Source organism: Mastigoproctus giganteus, chromosome 7 (assembly GCF_048544385.1).
Source record: "Mastigoproctus giganteus isolate SK-2022 chromosome 7, ASM4854438v1, whole genome shotgun sequence".
Classification (NCBI taxonomy): Eukaryota; Metazoa; Arthropoda; class Arachnida; order Uropygi; family Thelyphonidae; genus Mastigoproctus; species Mastigoproctus giganteus.
Window position 1 is genome coordinate 34,739,106 of NC_143581.1, and position 14,016 is coordinate 34,753,121.

The 14,016-nt window shown below is 36.3% G+C and overlaps 1 protein-coding gene across 2 annotated transcripts in view; it reads left to right on the top strand.

Moving 5' to 3' along the window:
• Nucleotides 1-4,603: 4,603 nt before the first annotated feature.
• Nucleotides 4,604-14,016, top strand: part of LOC150082810 (protein twisted gastrulation-like) — a 64,445-nt gene continuing 55,032 nt past the window's right edge. Inside the window, exons 1-2 of one of the 2 annotated variants that reach the window (XM_090376831.1) lie at nucleotides 4,604-4,786; nucleotides 9,370-9,585. In XM_090376831.1, coding sequence (XP_090232957.1) covers nucleotides 9,378-9,585 — 208 coding nt within the window. In that variant the 5' untranslated portion in view covers nucleotides 4,604-4,786; nucleotides 9,370-9,377. The remainder of the gene's footprint in view (nucleotides 4,787-9,369; nucleotides 9,586-14,016) is intronic. The other variant, XM_090376832.1, reaches the window with a different exon arrangement.

Consider the following 14,016-nt stretch of genomic DNA (forward strand, 5'->3'; position numbering starts at 1 on the left):
CCGTTGAATTTGGCACGTAAATATGTTAGATGAAATTGCGCTCAATTTTTTTTTCCGCAAATGGATGTATCACGTTATACTCGTTCTTAAAATTTATATCATATTTTAATAATTTTAAATTTACAACAATATCAGGCCATTGTACTTCTCATAACATGAATTTTCCGTTCATGTTTTAATCAGCATCTCAAACGAAACTTTTAATTCGCTGATCTCAGGATACGTCATTTCAATTAATCTTAAAACAAAATGTAAGCAAAATTCATATGACTATAATATTATAAGGAATACACAATTTCAAAATTAAATATCTTTGATTACATGTGCATTTACCTACTTATATTCTGATTACTTTAATAGCAATAACACCAGATGGAGCTACATTATACTTTCAGGAGCTATTCGTACTACCTGTTCACTAAATTCTCGGATCGGATAACTACATGAGAAAACGGGATGGTAATGTCTGATTTCTCACAACTGGCCACACTCCTGTTCCATGCCAGTTTGGCTAGCTTTTGCTTTCCCAAAATTTTCAAGAAAAGAAGGCAAGTCAAAGAATCAAACATAAAAATAAACCATTTTATTAATATTGCAAATACAAACTATAAACATATAATCATTAAGTAACCGATTAATTATAATAACGATACTTTTCGTAATTTTGTTATCAGAAATAAAATTTTAATATTTTTAATTATCGAAAAGTTGTGTAATCTTTTTACTGAATTTTCCGCCCATTGTCACCCTACACCTATTACCGCTGTCTAGTTTCGCCACTGCAAATAGCCTAGTTATTGTCCGACCACGTGAAATGTGGCCCTGAATTCATGTGCGCTTGACCAAGTCAGCATGGTCGATTTGGAATGAAACGGGGAATATGGTTAAACGTGCGAATATTTTAAATGTCGTTCAAAACTATACTTATATGTGAATGAATATTACTGATTCAGTATAAAATAGACAATTTATTACTATTACTTATTTAACAAAAATTCGGTCTGCTCCTCGGGTTTACAACATTGAATTTCTAGTAACCCAAGGGGCTCACATCTGGTGAGTATGGGCTTGGCGCACCCAGGGTCCTGAGCTGGATATCATCATTCTTCTCTTTCTTGGTGATTCCCTTGTCTTTCTCTCTCTCTTTCTTAGGGTAACTTGGGAATTTTTTTTTTTTTTTTTTGGCTGGTGCAGCACACGCCTCAGGCTTCCTTGCACCATATAGCTAATAATAATAATAATAATAATAATAATAATAATAATAATATCATTGGGAAAGGACGTAACGTGATTTCTAGCAATACGGTAAATTATATATTACGAGTATATAGGGTGTCTCAAAAATATTGGTACAAACGTTTAGGGGAGGTAGGTAACATCTAAAGGAATGTGAATCGCATAGGAACCCATAACCGGAAATGTCAAGGGAAAGTAGTAGCAGAAACGACACAAGACAGTAATTAGTGGCAAACATTTATTTGACATAATATTAACAATGGAGTACGAGATGGATGCATTTCATGATGTTACAACAGATGTTCGAAGGTTCCACCATGAGACGCGATGCATGCGTGACACCGACGCAGCATGGATTGGCGGACACAGTCGAAGACACCTGGAGTTTCTTTTGCAGCAGCGCAGACGAGTCTCACCACGAGATCCATTTCCCTCTCCACAGGCGATTCATGCATGATAGATTTGAGGGCCCCCACAGAAAGAAATAAAGGCTCGATAAATTTGGTGTGCTTGGGGGCCAGGCAACGGGCCCACCATGGCCAATCCATCGACGCCCAAAACGCCTGTTCAAATGGTCACGAACACACCTTCCATAATGGGCAGGCGCCCCGTCACGTTGAAACCAAATATTGCGTCTCACATTTGCTGGAACATCGTCAAGTAATCCTGGTAGAACTTGTTCAAGAAAGATCCGATATTTAGCGGAGTTCATGCGGGATGGTAACAGGTTATGTGCCGACTAAACAGTCACTGACCATACCTGCCCACACATTTATTGCGAAGCGATGTTGTGCCGCATGGGGGCGCACACCGTGTGGGTTGTCATGAGCCCACACATGAGCATTGTGCTGATTGAATAAGCCTTCCCGAGTGAAATAAGCCTCATCCGTGAACAAAACATAGGCTGGAAAATTCAAGTCTTGAATACTTTCTTGGAGAAACCATTGCACAAAAGCCACACGTGCAGGATGATCTTGGGAGTGTATTAACTGAACCCTTTGGAGATGAAAGGGGTGTAAGGAATCGTCGTGCCAGTGACGCTGTACACTGCAAAGAGACACTCCTAAGGCAACGGCACGTGTGCTGATAGTAGGCTTATTCTGGACGGCATTCAACACACTTTATTCCATGGCGAGAGTTCTCGTCGAACGTGGTCTGCCCGCACTCTAAATGGCCCATAGTTGCACAAATTTTGATGCACACGCGCAAACAAACGGTGGTCCGGTACATGTCTGTCTGGGAATCGTTCTCCATAAATTTGTTGAGCGGCTCGTCCATTGCCCTCTGCTAATCCATACACTAGGTGCATGTCTGCCAGCTCACAGTTCGTATATCAATGCATGCTCTTCGTGTGGCGACTACCGTGTCGTCTACCGACTTACGGTGACGTTCCCGATTATGGGTTCCTATACGATTCACATTCCTTTAGATGTTACTTACCTCCCCTAAACGTTTGTACCAATATTTTTGAGACACTCTGTAATGTCAAAAGTACTGTATAATATTTTTATTTATACTAGGGGGCTCCACCCCCTGCTCGCTTCTTTTGATAAAATAAAATACTTACAGAACCTTCGACTCTGTGTGTGTCTCGTCCTCAGCTATGAATTTATAAATACCTTACTATATCTATATAATATTGGTGTAGATATACAATAGACAACTCTTAAAGAAAAAATAGGATAGTAATGTAAAAGGCATAATTTCATCTGTATCTTATATTGTGCTCATCCTTCACAACGAGTTAACATGTATAACGCTACACTAATAGAGAAGACTATTGCCACTTATTCTCGGTGGGCTCCACCACCCAGACGGCACCTTTTCAAAGCTAGTTGGCTCTTCATCGGTGGTACGTTTTTCTTTAAGAGTTGCCTGTATTTACACCGATATTGTATAGATATATAATTTTAAAATTTTATACCTTGTTGCATTTAGGTTATTTAAATAAATACGTTACATATGGAAATCAAGCGTGGTAATGTGAGATAAACACAGCACGTGACCATGCTTCACAGAAGCTTGTTTTACCACAGTAAAACAAGCTTCTGTTACGTATTACCACGTAACCCGCATCTCTCTTCTTTCATTGGCAGAAATATCACTGGGAGGAAAATTATTTTAATGTATAGAAAAATATTATGAATAATTTAACTGAAACTTATTATATTGTTATCAAGGCCTTTGTCCACCAGCCAATGTGAGGCCCCTGCATTCTTGCTGTGAAGGTTACATCCTTTTGTACACAATAAAGATTATATACATTTATACCCATTTGTACAGGGCAAAAATCCAGGGTAATGTGTCAAGTATAAACACACTTGAATATGACACGAGCAGGTGCAATATTATTATTAGTCATATGGTGCAAGGAAGCCTGAGGCTTATGCTGCACCAAAAAAAAAAAAAAAAAAAAAAAATTCCCAAGTTACCCTGAAAGAGAGAGAAGCAGAAAGGATTTTTAGCCAAAAATAGAACACCACAACATTACGCACAATAATTGATGAAATTCTGGAATAACTGGGAGATAGGCCCATAGATTAGGAAATCAGATCACACATTGTTAGGAATGTAATGTAATTTTTAATACCTTATTTTTAATTTCTTCTCCCTCAATCATGCCGCAGAGTAGTATTTTAATACTCTGTGGATCATGATGATTTACCTCAGGGGGCTCACATCTGGTGAGTATGGGCTTGGCACACCTAGGGTGTGCCAAGAGTTGGATATCATCATTCTTCTCTTTCTTGGTGATTTCCTTTTACTTCTGACTCTCACCCTCTCTTTCTCTCTGGGTAACTCAGAAATTTTTTTTTGTTTGGTGCAGCATAAACCTCAGGCTTCCTTGCACAATGTGGCTAATAATAATAATGTTCATATCACAGGGTAGTAACATCAGAGGTGCATTGGTAAAAAAAATTAGTACCGGAACGCTCGTTCTCCAGAAGACTATATCGACTGAATAGTAACTAAATCAGACGTCAGACCCACGGTTCATATAACAACCAGTTCAAGTGTTCAGCTCATGGCGAATCAAAATGCAGTGTACGCACGCATCACAGTATAGCTCATTCATTGGATCTCTTTATCTAACACATTGTACTTTAGTAAGAAACGTTCAAGTTTCATTGCGAAATTTATATTTTTATTTTTAAATAAATTTTTAAAAAAATCTATTAATTTTAAAGATTACTATTAATATATATTTTTAGTAGCAATGGGTAAAATAGATATTTCTCCCTCCCCTTTGATGACGCCATTGTTTCATAATATTAGGTGTATAAATTTAAAGATTTTCTATTATGACATTTAGAAAAAAGTACCGGAACGTCGTTCCGGCCCGAATACACTGAGTAACATGTCTTACTACTCTGTGTTCACATCTTCTGCCTCAGGCGGTACACACCATAGCTGATTTATGAACATATACCATTCGCTCTTGTGGTCCAATGGAAGGAACTAACGGTGTTTACTATATAAACTAGTTTTCACTTTGTGTAGTGCTTTTTAGCTGCGATGCTTAAAGTATGTGGGTAACAGATAGCGAGAAGTAAATTTTTGGTTTTTATCATATATGTTGTACTTGTTTGTCTTTATGTCAAAAGGGAAAAAGCGTGTGGAATGGCACTGTTCGTACTTCCTGCACACCTGAACAGTAGGAAAACTATAATCACGAATTTTTGAGAAATTTATTCTTCTGCTCGACTCAGGAGGAAGGAGTCGTATAAAATTTCCGAAGGATTTATGATTATGGTCATATTCGCTTTATACCCTCGCGTGGACTCATACCGTTTCATGAATAAAGGCAAACAATTGTAGCCTGATTTGTATATAGTAGTATTAGTAATAGAGGCATGTGGTGCAAGAAAGCAAGTTATGAGCTTATGTAGCATCAGCCAAAAAAACTAATAGTATTTAGTTCATCAGACAAAATTACCTTGAAAAACTAATAATAATTATTGGAATATTTCCGAAAGACTAATCCATCTAAAGGTTAACATATACATTTTTATATAAATTAAAACTTAGGCCAGGGCCCAGTAGATCAGAACTTCGAACATGTTGATAAACTTCCATCTGGTGTGGAAGGTAGCTTGAATAAATTAATTTTAGGAAAAACTAGACAGACTATTGACGTAGATGGACAGGTGATATGTTAAGTGTTTTTTATTTTTCGTTTTGGCTGATGCTGTATTGGCTTTTTTTAATTTCATCTTTTGCCACTACTAATAGTTTTAAAGGAGAAAAATATGACTACAGAACATTATGCAAGTAATCATTTTCGTATAATTTACATAGGATTTAGCAAGTGTTTTGAAACCCATGTGCACATATTTTGTGCAAACTGGGACATAGAATTGGGGTAATATATTACAGGATAAAAAGAAAAAAAAATTGGTTGAGTGGTAGAAAACAGACATTAACAGTGGTCACCGCTTGGAGTATTGCTATCAAAATGACTAATGATTGTAAAAAAGTGAATTTATTCTGTATCTGCCTAAAAAAAAAAAAAAAAAAAAAAAACCCCTTATTATTCTCATTGTCAAAAATGCCTATCCAGAATTTCACAATATTCCTCCTTGAATATTGTGAAATTCTTCACCTAGGCCACCCTTACAGGCAGCTTATTCCAATGTTCCACAACAATTCCTCCCTCATTAATTTTACTGATCCTTCTCAGGGTTTTATAGTCAAAGCCATTCCTTTTTTAATACCATTAATTGTAATGGTATAAGCCATTCCTCATAGGGGAAATGTTTGCTGCTCTGCACCTATCCAGTCACCCTTCTTTGCACCTTCTTAAGAAGTTATATATTGTTTATTAGATGTAGCCATCATAATTTTTCTAGCATTCGTTAGGTTTTAGATTTTATATACTTCTGCATGGGACTGTTGGCAACAGTGATGAATCAATGACTGATTACTAAAACCATCATCATTTTGACCCAGTTACTATAAAAATATGAACTGCATCTCTATTACTAATTTTATATTTCAAGAGCTACTACAACCCTCTGAGTGTTAAAGCATATTTTATCTCTTTCTTATGGCCCAGACATGCCAGGCAAATATTCTCTTAATTTTGGCAATGATATTTCATTTAATTACTGATAAAAAAAAAAAAAAGCTACATTAAGAATGTTTTGTTATTGTGATTGTGTTGTTAAAAAAAATTGTTAGTTACACATATCAAAACATGTAAAATCCTTAAAATGACATGTACTAAACTTCATGGGTGTTAGTGATCTAATCGAGTTAATATTTTAGAGGTCTAATGCATTAAGGGCTTAAGCCTCAAGCTACGAAAGAGATTAGACTGTGTATTTTAGTGCAATTTCATCATTTATATACAGCTAATTATAGATTAGCAAATTTGCAATAGCGGTATTGTTTAAGTTACATCTCATATTGTGAATACCTTCACGATGAGTTGCCATGACATTGCACTACTTCGAATAAGTAACGCTTCACCCGAAGGAGAAGACTGTTGTTACTTATTCTCAGTGGATACCACCACCCAGACGGCTCCGTTTCAGGGCTATTTGGCCCTTCTTCGGTGGGTGGGTAGGTAGGTAGGTACCCAAGTGATGTAATGAAGACAAAACAGTTGTGAAGTATATTTCCACAATATGAGAGATGCCTGATGGTGTATGATATAAGTTAAGATGCCTTAATGCATTAGAGTCTTAACTTATATCATACGCCATCAGGCTTATATCATAACCTATATCATACACCGAAGTAGTGCAATCTCATGGCAACTCGTGAAGGTATTCACAATATGAGATGTAACTTAAATGATGCCGCTATTGCAAATTTGCTAATCTATAATTAGCTGTGTATAAATGATGCAATTGCACTAAAATACACATATTTTAGAGGTCTTATAAAAAAAAAATCTAAATGGTAGAGAACATGGAAAATTTGAATGTTCAGAAATACGGACCCACCTAATCTGCACATATTCACAATTTAAGACATCTCTTTAAGGAATGGAATAGATTTTTGACTTCTGTTGTTTTGGCAGATGCTGTATAAGCTTGCTTTCTTGCATCATATGCCTTACTAATGCTAAGTACATTAAGTCCATAACTTACATGGCTAGTCTGTTCTGAAGTTTTCTGTCTAAGTCCAACAATGAAAGATATTAAATACAATATATATTTTGAAAAATTTCAACATAAACATAAAAAATATCTTAAATATATATACAATAAAAATATATCAAATCATTTATACATTATAATATATAAATTGGGTATATCTGGTACTAATGACTAGAAGACAAAGTACCTGAACTATTTAAATAAAAAAAATTATTTAAAAAAATATTCTTGTATCTATGGATCCATGTAAGTTGGGGACTTACTGTGTACCAATGGGCCTACTCGTTTTAATTTTTCAATATGACCAACTTTATTAAATTTTTTTAATGGAATAAAAAAAGGTTAAAATAATGAAGAGCAAGCATCAAACATTCCTTTCTATTTCAAATTCTTTCAAAACAAAACAGTATAGAAATTTAAAAAAAAAAAAAACATTATATATAATTGTTATCCCTTTATAATGTTAAAATAAATGTCATTACAAAGAACAAAACTTTAAACTACTTCTAGTCATTACTGTAAAATTTCAAGTGGATATTTCAATGCAGTAGTTGAGATCAACCATCCAATTATTACTATGGAGAAAGGGATGGTAGATTGGCAGATGATGAAGGGTGATTATAAATAGGCACTGCTGTTTGTGGACTAATGTTATTATTTCAGTGTCCCTCAGGGTTCAGTGGCATACTGTTTCCAGTATTTATTAACAATATTGAAGAGGGCATGTCAAGCTTATTGCTTAAGTTTGCAGATGATACAAAGGTAGGTAGGAGGTAAATGTCAGGAATCAAGGTATACTACTGCAGCAAGACCTAGAAATATTAAGTAGATGGGCTGAGAAGTGGAAATTGAGGTTTAACATTGATAAAGGCAAGGTACTACATATGGTAGCAGTAATTCCAGAATAAAATACCAATTGGGTGGTACACACTAGGGTGATGGAGAATAGAAAAGATTTTGGGTTAATTGTGCAGTCCAGTATGAAGTTTTCTGAGCAATGCAGAAGGGCTGCTAGGACAAATGGGTTCTGTCAATAATATATAGTAATTTTGCCAGCCGTAACAAGGAGGTGATTATCTTGTGTAAGGCAATGGTTAGACAACATCTCGGATACTTCATACAAGTTTGGATGCCTCATTTTTAAACTCCTCTGACCTGGTGGTTGTGCCAAAGCTTAAACAAGAATGTTTATTTATTTTTTATATTACAGAAATTTCTTTGCCAGCAGGGACAAAGTGAATAAGGCAAAGGTTAAGTTACATCCAGAATACTGTATACAGGTTTGGAAACCTCATTTCAGGAAGGACATAGACTTATTGGAATAGGTAGAGAGATTTATTGATGAACATAAAAGGATGTTTTTATCAAGAAAGACTGGGGTTATTGCAGTCTCTGGACCCTAGGCATCTATGTCATGACAGTTGAAGTGTACAAGGCTTGAAAAGGGTTAAGTAAACTGAATGCTGATGGCATCTTCTCTCTCTTCGATGAAATACACAAGGGAGCAAATTTAAATTGGGAAAAGATGGATGCAGAATATATATGTAGAAATCTGCATTCAACCAAAGTAATCAGTTGATGGAATGAGCTTCCACTTAGTGTTGTGGTGGAAGTAGGTACTTTGTTTAAATAAGAGGCTTGGACAAATTATTTGAAAGAACTGGGAAATCAAGTGTTTTTTTTTTTTTTTTTTTTTTTTGCTAGTGCATGCAATATAAGCATTGTTTCCTTATATCTTTTAGCTAATACCAATTATTCCTTATATACAATGTTTCAGTTTTCTTGAAAATTAAAAACTAGAATGAGTTTAGAAATTAAAATTTTACATGATGGTAATTGCCTCTTCATATAACATATTGAAAATAAACAGTTTCATTAGGAAAATATATTTTCATGTAATATTAAACTGTATTATTTTTGTTTTTTCTCTTTCCATTTTATGTATTTCTTTTATATTATAAAGAAAACTTACAGTTAAAAATTATTTTATTTATTTTTTAAATATTTATATTTAATTTATTTACAGATCAAAGGATGAAAAGAATTATATTATTATTACCACTCCTAGTGCTTTTTATAGTACTAGAAAGAGGTTTTAGTTGCAATGAAGCAGTATGTGCATCAATTGTAAGCAAATGCATGTTAACTCAGTCTTGCAAATGTGATTTGAAGAATAAAACGTGTGGTAGAGATTGTTATTTCTGTCTTGATTACCTGTACAGTGAATGCTGCTCATGCGTTGGTAAATATTACTAATAATACTTTTTTAAACCATTTTTAATTATTTTTGGAGTACAGCATTTTTAAAATTTATAAAATTTATTTATTAATATTTATTTTAGAATTTATAAATATAAAGCAAAAATTAGCCTTCAGTGAAACATTCTGAACATCAAGATCATGACTCATTAATTAGTAGTGCAGGAATTATGTGAGTAGTGTGTTTCCTATGAGATACCACAAAGTTACTCAAAGATATTTATATAACCTTCTTATTTCAGGTTTATGAAAAGGGTGTGCTTCAACACTTGGCACTGTTCACAACTAGTGTCTCTCTGAGCATGCCTTTGTCAAGTTCACTGCTAAAGAACTGAGCAGTAAAAATTTTTCTTACATAATGCATTGGATGGTTTGGTAAACACTTCACTGCATTATATATTTCTCTCTTAGTGTCATGGGTAAACTGTATTTCTTCCATACATTGATAGTGACAGGCTCGGGCTTATTGCTCACTTTAAAAATGATATTATTATCCCCAAGTAAGCCTATTGGTGTTGTTATTTGGTTTTTAGGAGCATTAGCAACTAAGGCCATATTGCTCTAGGGATATGCGGTGGTCATTTCCGCATCCTCCGTATTTGGTGGTCACTGGCTCGAACCCCGGTCTGATCAAGAAGTGTGTGCTATGCACTGCTGCTCCTGCCCACCTGGCTATGGAGGTGCCGTTGCACTTATAAAGAAAGGCTTAAGTTTTGCAAATTACAGTTTTTGGAGACTAGGCACCTGCAGGGTGGTCTGATTGAGGTGTATAACGCCTTGAATGGTTTGAGCATGCTCAATGCTGATGGGATTCTTCCTCTTGCTCAGAATAATCACCTTAGATTGATTGATTGATTGAGAAATTCTTGGTGCAAGAGCTACTGCGGCTGAAATGTGCCTGGATGGTTTTTTACAACAGTTTTGTTTTCCTTTTCACACCTTTTAAGTATTTCACTCATTTTTAGGGAATAAAAGACAATTACAAAATGAGGAGGCATGCTTGATACACATAAACAAATCTGCGCGCGCATGTAGCAACTGAATAAACAACACCTTAAAGGCAGAGATACACTATTAACACCTCACATTTTACTAAAGCACATTTCTGGGGGTTACTACCATAAAACAATAAAAACAATTTCCAGTTGCGTTTCTGCTAGTGGAATCTGTTATAAACTGGTAGTAAACTCGATCTAATTGCATTTTCAATAATACAAATAGCAGGAATTTTGCGTTATTATGGTGAAATGTGTTTCCCCTTCACTGATATAAAAAACATAAATACATTTTCAGAATCTTCTCTTCATTCCTATCGTGTTGCGTTCGGTTGGCATGATTCTGCGTTCAACTGCCATTTCTTGTAAAGACAAAGGTGAATCGTGTATAAGCGAATTTGGTTCGTGTTATATAAGATATCGTTCCCCTATTTATAAATCGTGTATGATTGAATTCATGTAGTGTAAACACGTGTTATACGAGGACTGACTGTATATTGATTTTACTCCAAATCTCAACAACGTGGTTTGCTGTAATAGTTTTCATTTTCAAGCCCAGCTTCTCTGTTATTTTCGCTGGTTGTGCTTTTCATTATTTGTTTCTACAGAAACCATGCAGAATACAGAAAGCAGACATTGAACTGAGATTTTTTTAAGTTCTTCCCCTGCTTCCAATTTCTGTAACTTTACTTGTTTTTGCATCAGCCTATGATGTTGTCTGTTTTTCCCCCCTATATTTTGGAATTTAAAGCTATTATTCACCCTTTTCACAATCATGTGGTAGAATTTACATTTATATTTGTCATATTCTGTACGATTTTACCATTTTATGTTCTTGTTGTTAAATGGTTTTTAGGAGCATTAGCAACTAAGGCCATATTGCCCCGTGAATATGCGGTGGTCATTCCCTGACCTTTCCGCATCCTCCGTATTTGGTGGTGACAGGCTCGAACCCCGGTCTAATCAAGAAGCATGTGCTATGTACTGCTGCTCCTTCCCACCTGGCTACGGAGGCGCCTATTTTATGTTCTAATTCAGTCCTTATATTATTTGATTTAGAACGTGATCATATTCTGAATGTTCCAATTTCCTGCATTTTCTCCAGTTCATTTCCTCCAATTTCCTGCATTGCATTTAAGTTTTAGTATCTGGCAGGCTAGTTTATCCATTATTTTTCTCTGGTTATTCATCATCTATAAATTTTACTATTTCATCCATCCTCAAAATTTATATTACAGTTTGTGTGTGTACATTTTTGTTTGCCACATGGTGTACTTTATTTTATTTACAGATCTATCTTATTTCCATTAACTTTTGTGCACTTAGAGTATTTCAGGTTTTGAAAACAAAATCTGAAATATTCTAAGCTTGGATTAAATTTTGATCATTTTATAGTGTCTTTATGTGAGTGGTTTCCCTTGACATGATCCCAGGGTGCTAATATATTAAGGCACTATGCCTATAGCAAGTGCATTGACCAAACCAAGTCAGGTTATGACACATGATTGATGCATTTTAATCTTCATAATAGCATTAGAAGGCTAGAAGTATCTAGCAGATTAAAAATCAGCTGACCACGAAGCAGTAGTATATTGTCAAATTGATGAAGAAAATTTGTTGAATAATGCTGCTGAGACTGGCATATTTTGGTGATGTTGCCTACTTCAGCACTTGTGCTAAAACTGAGGTCAATTGGCACTTGAAGTCCAGTATAAACTTCAAGTGCCAATATTTCCCCAGTCCATTAGGGAGGAACCAAAGAAGGTATGGTCATTTATAGACCAGTGAGTTTGACTTCTATTGTTGGTAAGATCCTATGGTCCTTGAGGTTGTCATAGACATTCTCTCAGATATGCCAGACAAGCTGTACTTGCTACCTGGGAGTCTAAAAACGCTGATGGAACTGATATTCGGGTGACAATCAAGTCAAGTGGACCCTGTTTCGGCGAAGTCCGGATGGTCTGTGACAGCCAAATCCTCTGCTTGCACCTTCACGATGGTGAGACTGTTAGTAATTCTGGGTATAACCTCCATGCACAAGTACATGGTGGGTGACCACCCAGGTGTGAATCAACGTAAGCAGGGGTCGAGGTGTGGTGCCCACACCACATGGAGGAACGCCGCCCCTCTATGTTACCAGGCAGTACTAGGTGGTAGATGACTCTCATCAACCGGGGAAATACCACCACTTTGCTTATTGGAGGCTTGAAGTGGTGGAGCCTATGTTTAGTCTCTAGAGCTAAGTTCCAGTCAACCCTTCCCTATCTCTTCCATCATGCAGTATGATTGATGACTTTTGAGGTTATGATGAACATCGTGGCGAGATCCAATATTCCTTACATTTCGAGGTTACAGCTCTAAAACGGTGTTCGCAGGCCGGCCGCTAGTTAGTACACCGGACCGAACCTATCGGTAACTCTCTAGGAGGCTTCCGGATCAGCTAGTGTATAATCTTGCTACCTCTACTCTGCCAGATAGTGACTGGAGGGAGTTCGGGTAGTGTGTATGCGGGGAGCATTGTTGAGGCCACGTTATTCTTAACACGTGTATGCCATATCCAAAAATTTTATTACTTCATACAGCATGTCCCACCCACTTTTTCTTACTATTGAATACACCATGAATTGTCAAACTAATAGAGCAAACTTATCTGCGAAAATATCTAAACCTCCCAAGCACTTCCTAATTCATTTCACAAATATACATGGTCTCAATTCTAATCTCAACAATGTCCATTTCCACTTGCAGTCTGCCAAACCCCATGTACTTTTTCTGACAGAATCTCAGTTATCGGTTGATTCAACTACTGCTCAACTCAGATGCCCAAATTATAAGCTGTATGATTCCTTTCGCCTCAAAGGTGGTACTTGTGCATATGTCCGTTCTGATATTCCCTGTCAGAGACTTGGAAATTTGGAATCTCCTCTCTCTTTGATCTTCTCTGGCTTAAAATCTTTCTACCTCATTGTGTCAAATTCATCTGTTGTCTCTACCGTTCTCCCAACTCCACTAATCACTTGGAGCTCTTTGACTTCCTCTCTTTGCAACTTGACTTTCTCCAGTCCAACTTTCCTAACAGTGAGGTAATTTTCCTTGGTGATTTTAATGTTCACAACTCCATCTGGCTTCCGTTTTCTAGTCACACCGACCCAGCAGGTCGAGATGCTGAGGCTTTTGCAATTACTAATGACCTAGCACAGATTGTTCATTTACCTGCAAGCAAACCGGACAATCCTAATCATACAGCCAGTACGCTTGATTTTTTTCTCACAAACAACCCTTCTAAGTACACAGTCGAAGTGAGAGGTCCTTTAGGCACTTCAGATCACAACTTGGTGATTGTCTCTTCTCCAATGGAACCTTAACTCATGGCTGTTCCCGACCTTGTGTTGTTTGACATTACAAGAATGCAAAATGGG